The sequence below is a fragment of the Mustela nivalis genome (genome assembly GCF_964662115.1).
Source record: "Mustela nivalis genome assembly, chromosome: 1".
Lineage (NCBI taxonomy): Eukaryota > Metazoa > Chordata > Mammalia > Carnivora > Mustelidae > Mustela > Mustela nivalis.
Window position 1 is genome coordinate 117,264,781 of NC_139020.1, and position 20,324 is coordinate 117,285,104.

Sequence of the window (20,324 nt, forward strand, 5' to 3'; positions counted from 1 at the left end):
TGAACCCACAATTTTCTATTGTAAAACAGGCCTGTTTCATCTTCACAACAGCACGCAAGGTCAAAAGAAATATTTCTAGTCACAAAGTTTTCCATGTCTTACATACCATCGAAAGTGCAGTTTTACAATCTTTATGCATATTTAAACTTTTGTTAATCCCATGAAGTGAAGCTTATGGATAATTTTGATAATTTTTATATATTAAACTTATGTTAATCCCATGAAGTGAAGTTTATGGATAATTTTGATAATTTTTTTTAGGATTTTATTTATTTGACAGAGAGAGAGAGATCATAAGTAGTCAGAGAGGCAGGCAGAGGGGGAGGGGAAACAGGCTCCCCTCTGAGAAAAGAGCCCGATTCAGGGCTCCATCCTGACCTGAGCTGAAGGCAGAGGCTCAACCCACTGAGCCACCCAGGCACCCCAATTTTGATAATTTTTATATATAAAAGAGCTGTCTTGTGGCTTTTGATGATTTCTTTAGAATTTTTGACAGATTTTCAAATTACAATTGTTTTTTTAGGTGTGAGCAGTTGAGTGTGACCTGCTTGTCTGGCAATGTTTTAATGAGTTTATTTTATTTCATTTCATTTTGTATCTCTAGTTTTAATAAAATTTGTTATGCTAAAACAAATGAGTTTAAGAGGAAAGCTTTCCATCTACTGGTTCACAAACGGTTAGCTTTTATACTCCCCAGGGGTAATTTCACAACTTGTAAACTTCTCTCAAAAAGCAATTTGTGTTCTATTTAAGTTCTTTTGCTTTCTTTAAAATGTCAATTCATTGTCAGTTAATGACACTTAAGTTGACTTAATTAACTCTACCTTAACCTCTTAAAAATCTATTATTCATATTTGATAGACTTTTATTAGCTTAAACATAAATTTGATTGCTCTGTGATTTTACATTGTCCCCATCTAGTCTAGCTTCTGTCATCAGAACCGAAGCTGTGGGGAACCCATGAGCAACCTCAGTGAAGATGCAGAGACAGCATGGAAATCAATTTAATAAATAAAACGGCAAATAATTTAGCATGTGAACAAAATTACTTTAATAATCCATAGAGACTAAAAAAGTACCCGAGGATAGAGAAACATAATCACTATAGGAGGTATTATTTAAAATGCTGATTTCTGACCATTTTTTAAAAAAGATCTTACTTATTTATTTGACAGAGAGAGAGAGAGAGAAATCACAAGTAGGCAGAGAGGCAGGCAGAGAGAGAGAGGGGGAAGCAGGCTACCTGCTGAGCAGAGAGCCCAATGCAGGGCTCAATCCCAGGACCCTGAGATCATGACCTGAGCCTAAGGCAGAGGCTTAACCCACTGAGCCACCCAGTCGCCCCATGATTTCTGGCCGTTTTGTGTCGGACAGTTCAGTTGGAGCCAGCCTTATCTGACACACATTTAGACCCCATGCTCTCTTGACCATGATTCGATGTCCCCCAGTTCTGGGAGTACAATCTAGCTTTGCCCCAGAGAAATGTGCTTTCTGAGATGACACTAACAGTGTCTGATAATTACATCACACCCTGCAAATTAACATGCAGCACTGGAAAGCAGGCTATCCCACAGTTTCTGGTGCATCCCAGACTTGGGACATCACTGGTTGAAGACTAAATTGCATTTCTAGCCAAATCCCTGGAACCCTACTGAACTGTATGCACCCACCAAGGCACCCCACACTAGCTACCCCTGTTTAATTCTCTCATTTATAAAATTTTATTTAAAATAATCAATTATCAATTTTAGTCAAGATAGGACAGGAGGATAGTTAGTAATACCCATGAATGGCTTTGAATTGGTTTTCAAGTGTTTCCAACACAGAAGGTTTTACTTTTTAGTTTGTGCCTGCGGGTTCTTCATGGAGCAAAGAAGCACATGGGGGATGAGAATGTCACCTGATTCAGATAGATACTTATTAGTCTTATTGTGCCCCAGTGCTGGGCCCCAGAACAGCCCAGGATGCAGTATTAAACAAGGCAGGCAGGGCCTTGACTCTGGGAACCTAGTCTATGGTGGGAACAGGCACTGCACAGGAGATCATACAATTGGTCATCAGTTGCAGTGGGGAAAGGGCCAACAATCAGGGAAGGCCTCTCTGAAGAAGTGAGGATGTAGCTGAGCACTGAGTAGGACTTAAACAAGAGGAGGACTTAACCAAGCTAGGAAGGAAAAACATCAGCATGGCCTGAGTAGTGGTAAGTGGGTAAAGAGCCCAGAGAGGGCAGGAACCAGACGTGCTGAGCCCTGGTGTGCCCAGTCAGATTCCAGGGCTTGTCCTAAGGGCCACTGAAGGGCTGGTGCAAGAAGAAAGACCTGAATTTAAAAGTTACTACTTTTGCTTTGTGGAGAATCAGAGGGAGGCAAGAGTAGAGGTGGGGAAATGGGACGTTTTTGCAGAAATCCTGACAGGAGGCGATGGTGGCTCAGATGAGCCCAAAGGCAGTGTCTGTGGGTAATATTTGGGGGAGAGAACACCCCAGGTTAGGTATGGGGGCCATAGTGGGGCAGGTGGAAGGCTGACCCCCCGGGGCACAGCTTGAATAACTGTGCAGAAGGAGGATCTGGTCACTGGTGCAGAAGCAAATGAGTTATGAGGGACAGCACAGAGATAACAGATTCTTCTGTTTTCTTTCCATTTTCATACTTGTGCTCTCGTTCTGATAAATGACAGTTATGCCTGTGAACTTGAGTGGGAAGTAGCACCCAGTGATAGTTGTCAATCTGATTCTGGCAAGATGTGTCTTTAGTTTCAAAAAAGCGATTTTATACACTCGGGTTTAAAAATAAGTTATAAGGTGTTAATATATTGGATCCTAAAATTAACAAAATAGGGACACCAAATCCATTTGAAAAACACAAACTTAGACTTAAATGGAATTAATCTGTGCATTCTTGAAGGGGCATTTCACTGGGATGTAGTTTTTTTGGTTGGGGGGAGGTTCCTTAACCTGACATGCAAAGTCTTCTGTGGCCACCTCACCCCTTCTCAACCTCACCTCCAGTGAGTCCCCGCCTCACTCGTGAACAACCCCAAAACTGATTCTTGCTTCCTGAGTTCTGCTCTCACTACTTTCAACTTCACTTGAAATGTCCACCTTCTTCCTCCTCCCTATCTCTGCCTCCTGGTCTCCTTCCTACTCATCCTTTAAGCATCATCTCAAAATCACTAGTTCTGGAAAGACTCCTCTTTAATAACCCACCCAGGGTGGGGTGGTGTCACTCTCCTCTGATTCTGTTCCAACCACAATTACTGCCTCCAGGCTTGTCTCTCCCACTAGACTCTGACCTCCTTGTGATTCCCAGACTCACAGCACAGCATGGTTTGTTACAACGTGTTGAATGGCACTCAACTCCTGCTCATCCCCACGGCTTTGGGGTGAATGTGTCAGCTACATGCTCCCCTTCTTCCCTCTGGCATAAAGCCTCTCTCAGTCTGCACCTGGAGTTCTCCCCTTGTGTGTCTCCACTGCCCCACTTGGCAGGTGGTTAGTCCTCAGGCTTAAGAAGGAGTGTGGGGTTTTCCCCACTGTATGCTCCCCTTCCACCAGTCCTTTTGCACCCCCACATCCCTGCCAGCATTGTTCATGCAAGAGATAGCCAACGAATGCTTACAGCCTTATACCCATGGGCGGTCAAGTACAAATGTGGTTGAGGCACTGGCCCCGCTATCTTGAGAGAAGCTGTCCCACTTCGTTCGGGAGGGGACCTCTGGCCACTACAGTGGGCAAGCAGTCTTAAAAAACAACTTATAAAGCTCTTTCTCCTTTCCCATGCCCCAACTGCTCAATCAGAAATGAGTCCTTTTCAAGAACAGTCTTTTCCAAGAGAGAAGCTCACATCCTGAGCGGATGTGGGAACAGCCATTATACATAATTCCCTAATCACCCCCTGTCTTCCTCATCTAATTGTGTTTATTCCAAGGAGCACACAGTCAAGGCAGGGTACTTTTCAGGGTAGGAGACAGTCTCTTCTAGTTGCTAAGGGGAAGAGAAAAAGTCCTTTTGAAGAGAACCATTGATATTTTTTTTTCTGAACAGTGGCCATGAATGCAACTGAGTTAATGGGAGAAAATCGGGGGCCTAGCTGCCTGCTGTCCTGGGACTCTTGATTTTTTTGGCTCTGCTAATGGGGTAGAATCTTATTGTTATAGGAAACCCACAGGGTCATTCAGACCAATGCAGGAGGCCCCTGCACTTAGAGATATCCACCTTCGAAGTTTTAAGTTCAGATCTAAGCTCTACCTACATATACAATTACTTTGGGCTCCTAAAGCATCAATAAATTGTGGCCCCATCACGATCAGCATAACTTACAGACACCATCCCTGGGACCAAGAGGAACCTGGGCTCTGGTCCCAGCTCTGCCCCTAACCAGCTGTGACCTGGCTCCTCTCTGGACCTCACTACCTCAAATGAAAATGCTAGATCAGACCATCTCCCTGTCTTCTTCAACTCAAATATTTCATTTAAAAAAAATTTTTCATTTTCTTAATTTTTAAATCTATCTTTTTTTATTTTATTATGTTGTGCTAGTCCCCATACAGTACATGATTAGTTTTTGATGTAGAGTTCATTATTTTTTTATATGGAAGGAATAGCAGCTCCCTTCCTCAGAGGAAGAGATGATTATCCCAGAAGGGTTTGCTCTTTGCTCCACTCTGGGCTAGGGCTGTTGGCTCATCACCTCTGTGTTACCTCACCCTACCGCTTGGCTGCAAGTCTGAGACGCTTTTTTATTAACCCTTTCTTGTACACTGTTTCCACCACAACCACAACCAGTCTAAGCCACCATCTTTCCTCCCTCACTCTCTAATGAGTGGATGGTAACGCCACGGTCTTCTTCTTAGACTCGTGGCATTACCATCCACTCATTAGCTGAACCTAATTCTTTTCAAAAAAATTTTTTAAAGATTTATTTATTTGAAAGAGAGACAGCCCACGAGAGAGAGCATGAGCAGGGGGAGGGGCAGAAGGAGGAAAAGGAGAAGCAGACTTCCCACTGAGTACAGAGCCAAAGCAGGGCTGGATCCTAGGACCCCAAGATCATGACCTGAGCCAACAGCAGACGCTTAACTGACTGAGCCACCCAGGCGCCCTAGCCAGACCTATTTCTTTAAACATAAATCAATTCACAACATTCCCTTTACTAAAAACTGTACCATTTTTTCCTACCACACTTAGAAAATCCAAATGCTCTTCACAGCTTATACGGTCTGCTTTGATATGGACCCTTTTCTTCACACTTCTTACCCTTTTGTCCTGCTCTCTATTCAACAGCAGCTTTGGCCATTCACCCATTTTTGGGAATGCCCCCAGCTCTTTCTGGTGTCAAGGACTTCCTAGATCCCATTTCACATGCCTGGAACCTCTTCTTAAACACATCCCCCAGCTTATTCCTTCAGCTTTCTGCTCAGACATTACTGGCTATCACTATATGACTTATTCTATATCCACGTGTTTGTGGTGGCATTTTCTTTCTACCTCCTGAATGTAATCTCCACATGGACAAGGCTTTGTCTGGTTCACAGCTGGGCTCTTAGAGAGCATTTGTTGAATGAATGAGTGAATGAACTCATCCCATCTGATCCGAGAACTTCCTGTGTGATTAAGGGAAATGGAGACAATTTACGAACACATGCGGAATCAGAATCCCAACTCTCTGATTCCCTCATCTGGCTCCCTCCAATCAATCCTCTTTTTTGAGACAGGTTACTAAGCCTGTGTCATAGTTTGATCCACAAACTAGCTACAAGTTTTTGTGAACTGAAGAACTCCTCGCTCGCTCACAGGAACTTCCCCCAGCCCGCAGCCTCCTAGCTCCTCAGAAAGCCATTATCCTGAGACCAGTGAAAAAGAGCGCACACACAATCAGCTGTCTACAACACGTTTTGTTCTGTGAAAGGCTCCAGTACACACAGTGTGTAAGCGTACTCAAGACACTTCAGCACAGCATGATTTCTCTCTCCTGCAATAGCACAGTGAATGCTAGTCCTGAAGAGGAGTGGCTTACACAATGCCAGCACCACCCGCTCCCGTTGCCTGAGCCTGGAGAGCTTGTAGGTGCTACCTGAAATGCCCAATTACCAGCAAGTCATTTTCTGCCCCTTCTTTGGTACAATCATGATCAAAATAAATGTCTTGCTACAGCAGGAGACGCCATCATTTTTCCAAGAAGCATCAGCTGAAACTCAATAGCAGGTGTCAGTTCTCCTTCTCCTGAGAATTGTGGTCCCTTCACCTGACAGATCAATGCTGGGGAGAAGCTGCCCTGGACACCCGAAGCCCCAAAGTTTCAGCTGCCTCCACTCTGCCACTTTAAAGTTCTTATGCATCACCTGGGATTCTTTTTAAAACATAGATGACGAGGTTCAGGACAAACCACCCCCACTGCCCCATGGAATGTGCCACTTTGGCACGTGGATTATTTTGTGCTGAAGACACTTGAGCCCCTGTGGCCTCAAGAGAAAATTTGTATCCTCCCTTAACTACTCAGAAGAATCTAAATTGCAGGTCTTTCCCAGAATAAGGGTTATTAGCAAAGATAAATTTTATCTGAGTAACCCATCTGTATGGCAGGGCAAACATCTAATTACCAAACATCTGCTCTTCTGGCCCTATGAGGCGCATTCCCTTCCTCTGGAATCCCAGACCTCTAACCCCTTCTTCTTCTTCTTCGTCTTTTTTTTTTTTGAAATATTTTATTTATTTATTTGACAGACAGACAGAGATCACAAGTAGGCAGAGAGGCAGGCAGAGAGAGAGGAGAAAGCAGGCTCCCTGCTGAGCAGAGAGCCGGATGCAGGGCTTGATTCCAGGGACCCTGGAATCATGACCTGAGGGGAAGGCAGAGGCTTTAAAACACTGAGCCACCCAGGTGCCCCTAACCCCTTCTTAATTCAGAATGACATATATACTTCATTTTGCCTGTCTTCAGAATTTCCATGTCTTTATGGATTCCCCATATGCATGCCTACTAAATTTTATTTTGCCCTGTTAATCTGTCTTGTATCAATTGGATCCTTAGTTCAGCTAGAAGAGGAGACAGCAGTTCTTGCCCCCGTAAGAAGGGGACAGGACATTCTTGCTCCCCGATGATACACACCACCTTACTCACAGATTCTGGATCAAAAAGTGCTAGATAATCTGTGCTTATAACAAGTTTCCCATCCTGAGCAGATGATTAGCAGGGGCTCAAGGACCACACTTTGAAAAATGTAGTTCCACATTTGCACCTGATGCCTCCCTTGTTTTCTCAAATTTACCCTTGCCTCATTCCCTAGTTCCCGCTCTCTGGCCACAGGAATACTGTGGCTCCCAGGAGCTTCCTGCTCCAACTTGACTTTCTACCTGCACCAAATCACCTCAGACCTTCACTCTGAGTGTGTTTCCTCAGCTCACATCTTTGATTAGTTCCCCACTGGTGACGCAATGTGAGTCTTTTCTTCTTTAGCCTGGTATCCAAGGCTTCTGAAATAGTGTATTGAGGTCAGGGACAGGTTGAGAAGAGGGGTTATCAGAAAGAAGTGACCCTGGATGGGAGTAGTCTTCTCAATCTTTAACATAATTAGAGAATACCCAACTTTTGTAGCAACATGGACGGGACTGGAAGAGATTATTTTGAGTGAAATAAGTCAAGCAGAAAGAGTCAATTATCATATGGTTTCACTTATTTGTGGAGCATAACAAATAGCATGGAGGATATGGGGAGTTGGAGAGGAGAAGGGAGTTGAGGGAAATTGGAAGGGGAGGTGAATCATGAGAGACTATGGACTCTGAAAAACAACCTGGGGGGTTTGAAGTAGTGGGGGGGGGTGGGAGGTTGGGGGTACCAGGTGGTGGGTATTATAGAGGGCATGGATTGCATGGAGCACTGGGTGTGGTGAAAAAATAATGAATACTGTTATGCTGAAAATAAATAAATTTAATTAAAAAAAACAAAAAACATAATAAGAGAAAAAGTATTGAGGACATTAAAAGTACTTAAAATGTTTGTGGATCAAGAAAGCCCTGAGGCTTAGTGACCCCTGGGAGGGAACTTCCTCTCACTTCCTCCCAGGCCCCAGTAGCCTCATGGAGGCACCGAGGTCCTTCCTTAGAAGGTGCTCACCATGGAATGACTACTCTTCAATCAGAGAAGAGTTTGCTCTCAGAAAATCAAAGTAAGCACCAAGGGACAGACTGTGGTAGGGAAGGGTGGAAAGGAAGGCAGAAAGTAGGGCAAAGAGGAATGCGGGGTTAGAGGTTTGGGGCAAAGAGTATAGAGTGCAAAGGGTACTAGAAACCCAAGAAGTTCATAGGCAGGAGGGTCTGAGCATGTCTGAGGCAGGCCTCTAGCGCTCACTTCCCAAACTTGCCAATTCTAGGTAGGGATTACTTGGAGAAGGCAGAAACAGACCCTACAGTGCCAGCCTCCTATAGCGGAGTGATAGAAGGCTCCCTACAAGACCAGCAGTATCAGAGATGCTAACGTTAAGGAAGTTTCCTTACCTTCACTGCAATCAGAAAGCAACTGATGCACAGAACGCTTTCTCCCCTCTCTCCCCTCCCTATCACCCCCAGTTCAGCTGAGCCTCAACCCTGCTTTCTTTCTGGGTGTTCACGCAGCCCAAAGAATCACCTATCATCTACTTGAATGTATTTCGATGGATTATGACCATGAAATAACTTACCTGAAAACTGTACTACTCCTAAACACTAGCATGGGCAAATGGATATGATTCAAGACACATTCTACAAAGAAAAATATCAACAACTCTGAGTTAAGATTGTGAAAAACAAATGAGGAAGGTAATGTCTTTTCTGGGGAAATCTGTATCAGAGATAGACGACTACAGAAGGCAATTTTATTATGATGCAACTAATGGGGAAGAGTGGGTATGAGTATCACTTGTTTTGTCACCTGTGGGTCTTATTGGACAAGCAGTTTGAGGATGAATCTCAGCTATGGGCTACATGACCTTGGGCAAGTCTCATACTCTGGGACCAAGGAATCTACCAGGGCCCTTTGAGCAATGACATCCCATCACTAACTTACAAACCCCTCAAGGGCAGAGCAATATTGTTCTATATTTCTGCATTCCCGTCACCTAGCGTGATGTCCATGGCATAGCAGAAAGGCTAAAAGCAGGACCCAGACGTAAGATGGACTTGCATTTGAATTCTCACTCTGCTACGTGACCTTAGGCAAGTTTCTTTAACCTTTCTATACCTCAATTTTCTCACCAGTAAGATAGGAACCAAACTATCACCTGCCTCCCAGGGAAGATTAAATAAGAAAAAGCAAGTGAAGAGATTAGATGTTCAATCATAGGTACTCAGAAAGATGATGAATTCTGAGCTTTGAACCACAGAAACTTTTATAGGCACGTTTAATTCCAGTAACAAAATCTCAGAGTTGGAATCCAACCCTCTCTCTAATATTTGGATCCTCTCTGCCACATACCCAATAAGCAAGCTGTTGGCATTTCAAATTTTGCAGGTGGTTCTCCCTTGTATGTGTTTCCTGATCTCTCTGGGACTACACCCAGAGCACTCTCCTTCTTTGCTTTAATCCTTTCTTATAAAAAGGGTTCATCTCTAGACCCATCATCATTCTGGTCACTTTTCTTTAACTAATCATTCCATGTGCAACCCAAAGCGCTCATCTTTTATTATGCAAAGCTGTCAGTTGGATCATACAATGTCCAGACTGGTTTAGTATGATTAAGGGGGCACAGTCACTGGAGCTAGTAAAAGACTGAATCTCTGCAGTTTGAAAAAATTACTCTCAAACGCTTTTTACATATTCTTTGGCAGGCAGGAGCTGACATAGTAAAACCTGTAATTCTCCATGTGAGGCTTTAGAAAAACTGATAGAAACAGGTGAGATTCATTTGTAGGACAGGAACTATAGACTTTAATATTAATACAGTCATTCAGAAGGGAAAGTCATTGAGCCTGAGAAATTCTGCCATCACTGCCCCTTCCTAGCTCACCTGACCAGACTGCTTATAAGGCATTGTTTTTAAGGAAGGGCCTTGGAGCCTTAAACATCACTGTCCTATCCATACCACCAAGACCACTCCTCACCCTTCCTGCCTTACCTCCCCCCACTGCTCTGCCCAGAGTGGGCATCCAGTTAGACTCCTCCTTCCCTGTCCCCTGGCTGTCGCTTAGTCCTCTGCTTCCCGGCCTTCCCTGGGAACACCAACTCTATTTCCTCTGCCTGAGCTCCAAGAACCACTGCCATCCCACTCCAACCAAAAGGAACATTCCCTGCTTTGACTCTACTGGCCCATTGTTATTTTGCTTCTTTGGCTCTGAACCCGGACAGCTGTATGCCATTCATTCATCCTTTGGTGCATATGTCTTCTCTCAAGTGAGGGACCTAACTCCCAGCACAGGGCCTTGCATCCAGGAGGTGTACTAAAACATTTCATCAGTTTGTTCTTGTAAAAAACAGGGGGAGAAGATAAAAAGAGAGGAAGAAGGCAAAACAAGATGGCCTGCAGAGAGTATTCAAAAAACCATTACTCTAGCTAGGGAAAAAATGGAATGGAAACCATATCTGTAAGAAAGATCAAGAGTCTACCTACTCCTTCTTCTTCTCAGTACGAAGTCAGGTTATCTGGGCTAGGAAGCGGTCCCTCACATTCTAGGAACACACAGGAGTTAGGGGAAGATAAGAGACAGAAGTGGAGATAGGCTGATGTTGTCATGGGGTGCGCTGTTTGGCTCTTGCTTGGTGCTAACCCATTCTAAATAGGAAAAACAATAGCACTGAAAATTATTCCGCTAGTGATACAAAAGCAGGTGTGCCCCATCCACACTTTCTGCTGCTCCATGAGCCCCTGTTCCAGTTTGATCCTTAGAGACTGATTTCCATTGCCTTTAAGCCCAGCAGGGAAGAGAAACTTGAGCACATTTGTTGGGATTGAATCAAGGGAGAACAGCCACAAGGGTGATGTGCCAGGCCAATTCTGACCGCAGAGGTTTCAATGGTATCTCTTTGTCACTCGTGTCTATCCTTGGTTTTCATCTTCTTGCTTTACTCTGCTTTGGGCCCTTAATGGGCAAAATATTCCTCCTTGGGCAAAAACCATGCGCGGAATTGACTACGCAGCAAGCCGGCAGGCAGGCAGGCAGAGGCCTGTCCTGCCCTCTCCCTCAACCAGCTGGCATTCCTGTCTCTTTGCCTTCTGTCCCTCCCTCTCCTACCTCTTTCTCTTTCTCCTCCCATCCCAAGATGTCAGTTTCTCTGCTCTCCATCTTCAAATCTCTCTCCCTTCCTTCCTCTGTCCCAGTTGGCTATCTGTCTCCCTCCTTTCCCTGATTTGGGCTATGTGCACGTGCCAGTCTGTCTTTCCCCTCTCTATGGAAGCATGCGTGTATGCTTCCTATCTCTCTCCCTGCTCTCCTTCTCTGTCTACCTGGCTCCTCTCTTGTGTGTCTTTTCTCTAGGCTACCTGGACTGGGAGCCAGAAGGCTCCATTTCCAGTCCAGGCACTACATTAACGAGCTGCATGGTCGTGGCCACGTTATTTCACATCTCTAGACCTCAAGTTCTTCCAGCATAGTGTAGGTTAGATTAGATGGTCTTTCAGGTCTCTGACAGCTCTGAGGTTTGATCACTGAATGAAACAGAACTTGGCAGACCCCCAAAGCAGTCACTATTTTCCAAACAGGAGAATCATGCTGGGGTCCCAACAGCACGAGCACCAGGGGGCGCCCAAGTCCCACTCAGAGGATGGGGCTGCTGAACCAAACCACACTAATGGAGGCCTCCCTTTCTGCTAGGCCGCCAAGGTGCTGAGCCTTGTCCTGGTCTCTCATTCAGTCCACTGGGATAGGTACTATGATCATTCCAGAAGCACCAGAGATGGAATCCCTTGCCCAGTCCTGCAGCCAAGACTTGGTAACAGGATTTATGCACAGGTGTCTTTTTTTTTTTTTAATTTTTTATTTTTTATAAACATATATTTTTATCCCCAGGGGTACAGGTCTGTGAATCACCAGGTTCACACACTTCACATATGCACAGGTGTCTTACCGCAGAGCCAGTGTTCCTAGGCAGAATCCTGTATTCCAGCCACGGACGGTTGCTCACTAGCTCTCCACTGAGGCTGCTGAGTCAACACCTCTGGACCCTGAATGTGCTCAAGAATCTTGGGCCCAGACCATACATATCAGTTGATTCTCTCCTCCCTCCAGACCCCAACTCTGACTTCTTGTGCTTCGGCCTACAACTGTTCCATCACTACTCTACCGCCCTGCATACTGATGGCACATTCTGCTTGAACTGTTCTTTATAGTTTCACATGTGGATGTCTTGTTCTAATGAACCAGGCATCTTGCCAGAGCATCACATAGTGCGGTTCCAGGCCCACGGCAGAAGACAGAGCTTTCCGAAGAACTGATGAGCGCCAGCAGACTTCATGAGCCCCGAGGCCGTGTCCCTGTATCCTCCACCTTGTCTGTAAATACCTGGGAGCCACGAGACGTTCCCATCAGCATCCCTGAAGGCAGACTACAACTACACATGAGCCATTACCACACAAGCCATGGGGGTAGGGTGTCAACGGTGTCCACCCCACAGATACAGGAACTGGAGGTCTTCTGATCATAATTCCAGCTCAAGTCAGCAAATATAATGAGAATTCCAGCTTCATGGAAGATGGAGCCAAGAGTTGGGAAGTGCACGGAGAAGCAGCAGCCATGGTTTCTACTCTTTAGGAGATAGAGAATCGATGAGATGAAACATGCAAAATAAAGATGATAAGTATATAATGTTTCCGGGAGTCGGGAGAGCCAAGTCCAAGTCTTTCACCCTAACTGTAGAGTGCCTCATGTCCAGAAGACCTCTGACGCACCAGCTCAGACACCTGCTGGGCATCAATGACTGACTAGGAATAAGCCAAGCACTGGAGACCCACCAGTGGATTTGGCAGCCCTTGCTTCTCCACACTCGCCTGTGCTCCTCTGGGCCAGTGTCACTGACACTGGGAGTGGGAGCCTGTCTGGGACAACGGGGGAATGAAGTTATGTTCCAGAAGTGAGAGTCACACATCCAGAACAGAACAATGGAATTACCATCCTAGGGATGAACCCATCACATCAACCTCATAACCTTCTACTTGCTTTTTACTCAGTGCCAACAATATCATTGGTATGGTGGAGATGAATTGATAGCATCTCAATTCCAGAAATACTCTCATTTTTTAATTAACATACAATGTGTTATTTGCCCCAGGGATACAGGTCTGTGATTCATCAGGCTTAAACACTTCACAGCACTCACCATAGCACATACCCTCCTCAATGTTCACCACCCAGGAAATATTCTCATTTATAAGAGCATGACACAGAATGGCCCCAGCTGTAGCTTTTACTATTTTTTCTTCCTAGCTTCTGCTTCTGTGTGGATGTCGTGGTGGCCACAGAAAAGTCTGGATGTCACAGAGGCCTTTTGCCCACCCCTCTCGCAGCCCCTCTGCCCTCTCTCCAGTGCCCACCTGGGGCAACAGCCACAGAACAATTGGGAGGGCAAGGAGCATACCAAGGACACGGTACAACCTGCAGCCGGGTTCCCTCCATGAGTCATTCCATATTCCCTGAAATAGTCACAGGCCCGTGTGTGCCTCTGGAGGCTGGCACCTCACTCCGTCTCAATCACAGATGGACTCCGTGCTCCCTTCTGCCCTGGGATGATGTATTTATCTGGAGAGTTCCAGATGGCACGAGTAGGCAACTGATTCATTTCCTTGTCCATTCCTGGCAGGCCCCACAAGAGTTTGGGAGCCGGGACCAGCACATAAATGCCTTAATGTGCCCTGAGCCCCTCTCCTGAGGCTCAGGTGTTGCCTCTGATGTCTCAGTCACTTGCCCCAGCCTGGGGCAGCAGGGGTGCCTGCAACAAAGCTGGGCAGCCCAAGACTTGGAAATGCTCCTAAAGGTCTGTGTACTCCCAGGACTGGTTGCCCAGTGAAAGGGTTCCAGAGGGTGTCACAGCCAGTGACAGGATACCCTGCTCTCCCTTCCCCCTCCCTCTGTCTCAGGGCACCCCACACTGGGGCCCCTCCCAACAGCAGCTGCGAAGGGGACCACACTCCAAAGACATGTCCCTCTGGCTCTTATATTCCCTGTGTATTTCAATACACTTTTTGATTACAACTGGCCGAGTCCACAGAGGGTAGAGGAGTGTGAAATGTTACTTTATATGTACAAACTTGAAATTATGTGCTGGCCACAATAAGGTCTGACAGCTTGAGTGCCTCCACCCTTGCCTGTCACCCTTGCCTTCGGTCTCTGGCTCCCAACCAGCTCTCCATGCCCCAGAATACCCATACCAGAGTAAAGCTCCCAGGGGTCCCCAAAGAGACAGAGAAAGTATGAGGGGAAAAGTATGGGCTATTTCATTCAAAAGAGTATTCATGGCAAGGCTTTCCTTTCATGGTTAAAACATAACCATTTCTTTATCATTCACAGTAAAGGGAAAAGCTATGACTGGTGTAATAATGCAAAAAGACAGATTAAGCCAGAAATAACCTCTAATCATTAAGAGCCCATGTTTTCAATCTCGTTTGCCAAGTAAGACCTGGCCAAAGAATCCCCTGAAGGTCCTGTACCCCAACCACACCCCAGCTTCAGCAGACCACAAGCATCCTTGATGGAGAAGTGAGCTCATTGTGCGTGGTCCAACTCTTGACGGTGCTCAAATACCACCCCCCCGTACCCCTACCCTGGACTCATCTAGAAAGCTCCTGCCCGAGTGAGGGTCATACTCTCCCACAAAGAAAACCAGCCATGCAACTAGAAGGAAGTGCTCTGTCTCCCCTTTCCCACCCCAGAGAGGTCGCCGGCCCATAGGAGGAGGGCTACTTAGGCAAGAAGTCCAGAGGGTACGTGTAGGGTGGGGTGGGGGGCAGCTGGGGCTAAATGACCCCCTTCCCCCAGGCAGCAGGGGTTCCCAGACCTGATCCCCCCAGGTCAGGGCCTTAGGGTCAGGGCCTCAGGCTGTCTGCATGTCTGGGATGCATGCCATGTGTGGGGGGGGGCGGGGGAGGCATTACCTGCTGCACATCCTGCTGGAAGACGCAGAGCTGCAGCCGCTGGTGGAGCCGCACCTTGCGGTGCTGCCAGATGCTCTCGAGCCGCCGCTGGTGGTGCAGCACCTCATGTACCACGTCCAGCACCTGGTGCACTGCCTTGGAGTAGTTGGCTGTGGCCGTGAGGGACTCAGAGTTCCCAGGGCTCAGGGGCCGCTGCAGCACATCCAGCAGGGCTTTGCCATCCTGGCTGACCTGCAAGAGGGAGAAGTCAAATCGAGGGAAGCTAGGAGCCGGCAGGGGCCCAGGGCGTTGGGGAGGGTTGGCTGGCTCGGGGACTCCCTTGCGGGGACCCAGAATCCCAGGACACTGGAGGCATGCACCAGCCAGAGAGGCCCAGTGCTCAGCCTGCAGCCTGGGGAAGGGCAGAGCACCCGAATCCTGGGACAGGGGCTGCTCAGTCAGTCTTTCCCCACCCTTGCACTGGGTAGGGACTCCCTCTGCCTTGATCCTCAGTCCCCAGCACTCAGAACAGAGCCTGGGGCATCGCATGTGGTACATCTTTTGACTGATTCACTGGGTAGGTCAAGTGGCAGAACTTCAGTTCAGAAATGAAGCAAAATGTAAGTTAATGCCATAAACCTCTCTCCCTCTTTCTTCTTCATCTCCTCGACCTAGCTCTGAACATCTTAATGTGTGACTGGAGGCAAGTTACTTAACTTCTCTGGGCCTCAGTTTCCTTGTCTGTAAAATAGGGATAGAAAGGGGACAACCTCACGGAGTTGTGGTGAGGACTGAGTGAGTTAACACGGGGAGTGTTCAGAATAGGGCCCGGCAGGAGGGCTGGCTCCGAATTCTGCTTTCACCATCAGCATCTTTAGCAGCACCATTTCTCTCTCCTGTCTTCCTGATTTCCTCCTCATTTTCTTTTATATTTACCCTTCTTTTGCACTCCTTCTATACAACTTCTTTGATTTCTCCTGAGAGTGGTAATATCCCTGTATTTCCAGAATATGCAGGGTTAAGGGAGGGACCCTAAGACTACAGACCCAATAGGCATGCTCATATGCTCCCCAACATCCACCCTCAGTGTTGAGACCTGTGGGGCTGACAGCCCCTGTCATTCCTTATTGGAATCTGGGTACAATAACAGGCACCCATATTTCTGGAAAGAGACATCATTTCATCAATACCTGTGGCTCTCCAGTGCTGTCTGAGGACCCAGTAGACCATGCATCTTTTCAGTTTAAACCAGGGGTGACCAGGGATTTTAAGGCCCTAAATTGAATTGGTTGATGATTAAATCAAAGTTGGTTTGGAGTTGAAAAGGTCTTTCCCTTCTAGCAAGGTGGGGAAGTAAGCGTGCTCCTACCTCCTGCCTTATAATGATGAATGAGGAGCTGTTTGCTGGGCTCCAGCCTCCCTCCACCCCACCCTCACGTCTGATGATAGCTTGCTGAGGGTTCGGCAACACACTGGCATCTGTTACCACCTGTTCATGGGGCAACCGAAACGGTGTGGGGCTAGGAGGGCAGGTGACTAAGAGGAATACTAGGCAGAGAGTACTGTAGCTGAGACAGGAGAGGAAGCCTGGCTGGAAGCATACAGCTGGCTAGATGACCACCTCTACCCACATGCCAGCCTCCAGAAATGCACTGCCAGGGGAGGCGAAGAGCAGTGATACAAAGGTAACACCCTCCAGAGATATGAGTAAGACAAATAGCCTGTGGCCAAACCCAGGAGAGCTCTACTCAGGGAACTCTGAGCAGATGGGCTCTTTGGCACCGTGCTATGTCCAGGTCCAGGGTGGTTAAAGATGAAGGCCAAGTCCTAAAATCCAAGTCAACAGAGCTCTAGCTCTCTGCCTCAGTCTGCAAGTGCAGGGACAGGGAGGCAGGGGACAGCCCACTGACCTCTGACGTGGGCTTGGAGGGAGTGTCTGTGTCCTCCAGTGCTGGGGCCTGAGAAAACTCAGGGAGATATATCGTGTCACTCTCTGACACAAACACCCCCCTGCCAAGTGTGAAACATGTAAGCCTGATATGAATCTCACTTGTACGCTCTATGTTCATATCCTACGAGGAGTAAATTTAGAAATTCTTGACCCATGGGCATTCTTGACCCACAGTTCTTTTCTAAGAGAAAGCCTTGGGCCATTTGGATCAAAGCTGATGAGATCAGATCTGGCCCACAAGTCCTCCCCAGTGCCTCGTCTAATACCAAAACACGATACCATTTTTTTTTTCAGCCCTAATTACTGTCAGGCATGGGGCCATGGACATTACATGGGCACTATCTTTGTAACTCTTCCAACTATAGGCAAGTGTTATCACCCTTATTTCACATAAGAATGTGAGGCTTAGAGTACCTAGGTAACTTGCCTGAAGTCACGCCAATAAGCAGGGGGTTAAAAGTCAAACTTCCGCTTTGACTGTGGCAAAAACCTTTACTCTAACCCAGAAGCCCTTGGTTCTTTGACTTCAGCATGTGTGCGTCAGATTTCCCCAGGGTAACATTAACTAAAATATAGGTTTCAGGTCCTACTTCTTCACATTCTGACGCAGTCTGAGGCAGAGCACAGGAACAAGTCTGAGGCAGGTAGTCCCAGAAACAACTTGGAGAAACACAGCTCCAACTCTCTTTGCCGTATGGGCCAGATGTGAATTCACTTTCCCCTCCTCATTCAGCTTCCTTAATTAGCTCATCTCTTTATGGCCCTCAGCCTCTCCCCCAGAATTCACACCAGTTAGTCAACTCACTCACTTGTGTATGTCCACAAAGATGCACCCATAAGCCCCCTTCCTTTTCCTTGGAAAGCAAAAGACCCCCCACACCCCGCACTTGAACCATGCACCCAGACTTAGTCTTTTAACTTGTCCTTCACTTCCCTGGAAGCTTCTCACTCCTGCAAACACTTCTCTCCACCCCATGGTGAGTTCTCCTCTGTACTTTCTGGTAAGAAAATGGGTATTTGTTGACAAGCCTCTTCATTAAAGAGGTGGCAGGCCTGGTGTGTATACACCTGCCCACCAGCCAGAAAGCACCCTGAGGAGCACAGCCTTGCTTCCTCATATTTGTGTCCCAGGGTAGAGAGTCTGATCTTCACGCATAGGGTGAGAGAGGTGTATGTGCATGCACATGCACACACAGGCCCGTGTGCTGCAGGTGGAGCCCACTGAAGGCTGCATTGTCTCTGCTTCCTGGCTGGAGATCTCATTATTCATAGCTCAAGGATCTTAAAGATGTCTCAAAGGGGAAAGAGATGACGTCTTTCTTCTTTGTCCTACCCAGGCTATTACACAAGGTACAGGTCAGTGCTCTTGTTGCTAACCCACATCCACACATCCCACGACCCCCGCGTGTCCTGCAAGGTCCTCACCTCTGTGTAGGCCTGGGTCACCTGCTCATACAAGGACTGGTGGTGGTGGATGGCCAGCTCCAGGTCCTGCATCTCGGAGGGCAGGCCTCCCTCACTGCACATCTTGCACCAGGCGTCCACTCCCGACAGGAACTGGAAGGACATAGCAGCTGTGTCAGTGCGGGAGCACTGGGGGCAGGCGATGGACCTTGGGAAGAAGCATCAGGACCTCTGGGAGCCTCAGAGGCCAATGCAGAGGGTGGAGTCTTTCTCTTTAATTCTACAAACATCAACCCCATGAAAGAAGCCAGACACAGCACCTTTGTAGAAAGTGTGGTTTCCACAAACAAGAATGACTTTTGTGAAACCGTTGGGGTGCCAGCCACCTGTGTGTTCAACAGGCTGTACCCACACACTGACTACAATGTGTGCGGACAGCTCGCTATCTTACATGTACACCTCAGAGTTTCTCATCCTGTGCACACTCACAGGCACACGGGAGAGGTTGCATGCCAGGTAAAATGGGATGCTTCTCCATGTGGACAATGGGTTGTGAGGAGGAACAGAGAACATCCTACAAAGCCATCAGGTACCCCAAGAAACTTGCAGAGGCCACTCCCACAGGGGATGGAAATGAATGCTCTCCGAGCTTCCCACTGTTGGGTCAGTATGCTTCAGGCTGTGGGAGGGGAGGGACAGCTGAGGGGGACAAACAGCGCCATGACAATGGTGGCACTGGTTCTTGGGATGTGATAGAGAGATAAAGATCTCGACAGAAAGCAAATTATTTAAAAATTAAAATTAACAACTGTGGAACACCCTGGGTCTCCATGCACAAAAGGTGAGCTAACTGAAATCACTCAGATTTATTGGGTGGAAAAACATACCTCCAAAATGCAGATAATTCTTCACCTAACAGTCTGGAATGGTTCTGTCTGTGATTCCTCTTGCCTGGGTGCACAGCTCCATTTAAATTAATTGCCTAAATACCTTTTTATCTCGTTGCCCAGAACAGCCCATATGAGGACAATAAAGAGCTGCCTAAATGAACGGATAATAGCCTTGAAAAAATAGCCTCAAATCTGTTGTTTGGTGTGTGTTTGTTTTTTCTCCCCAAGCTAAAAGGAAGCATGGTTTATGATTTTCCCTGGAGGACTGGTACTACCTGAGGAAATTGCATTAAAAAATAGATACAAATAAAATTGCTTCTGATCCAAAGCAGTCTAAGCCAAGCAACATCAGCTAGACACTGACTCCGCCCATCACTCCCGGGTCGGGCATCGAGCTTTCCGCACCCCTGGAGTTCCAGTCCGGTGTCTGTCAGCTCACAGGCCTTGGCCTGGTGGCTGTCCTGGGGAGTTTTTCATTCTAGATGTTCTTATGCCATGAGGCCAGCTCTTAACAATTCTGGAAGCGTGCTGGGTGCCATCCAGCCTCAGACTGCATATGCTTGCTAACATCTCAGCCATCTCAGCAGCTTCTTTGCTCCTCCAACAACCATTTCATGGAGGAACCTGAAAGCAACTTGACGTTCGTCTGTCGACCATGCCAGAAGCACCTCTCCAAGGCCCTTTGGATTTCTCTGTAATACTCTAAAAGAGTATTCTAAGAATCCTACAGCAGACCACACAAAATGGTCAGCTCAAGGAGAGAAAGGCAGGGATACAGGAAGGGAAGCACTGAGTCTCCCTTGCCAATCTGGACAAACTTTGAACAAAATGTGCAAGTGGTAGGGTTGAAGAGAGAGCTGGAGATTTGACATGAATGCTCTCCTGGGCCTGGGCATGAACTAGTCATTATCAGTCATTACCACCATGATCGTTAAAAAAAAGAGAAAAAAAGGTCTAGATCCCTTTCAATGTGTGGGGCTGCCCCTGAATTATGACACAAGTATTTCAGTCCTTGGGAAGGTCTCAGGATTTCTCCCTCACCTCACACA

At 47.0% G+C, this 20,324-nt stretch overlaps 1 protein-coding gene across 20 annotated transcripts in view; it reads right to left on the minus strand.

The window, feature by feature from the left end:
- Positions 1-20,324, minus strand: part of KALRN (kalirin RhoGEF kinase) — a 661,801-nt gene that overhangs the window by 357,529 nt on the left and 283,948 nt on the right. For all 20 annotated transcript variants that reach the window (XR_014303322.1, XM_082700868.1, XM_082700867.1 and 17 more), the window contains exons 8-9: positions 18,407-18,538; positions 15,052-15,282 (exon numbers count right to left, since the gene is read on the minus strand). Coding sequence is in view for 19 of the 20 variants with exons in the window: in XM_082700868.1 (XP_082556994.1) it covers positions 15,052-15,282; positions 18,407-18,538 (363 nt within the window). In the remaining variant the exon portion in view is untranslated. The remainder of the gene's footprint in view (positions 1-15,051; positions 15,283-18,406; positions 18,539-20,324) is intronic.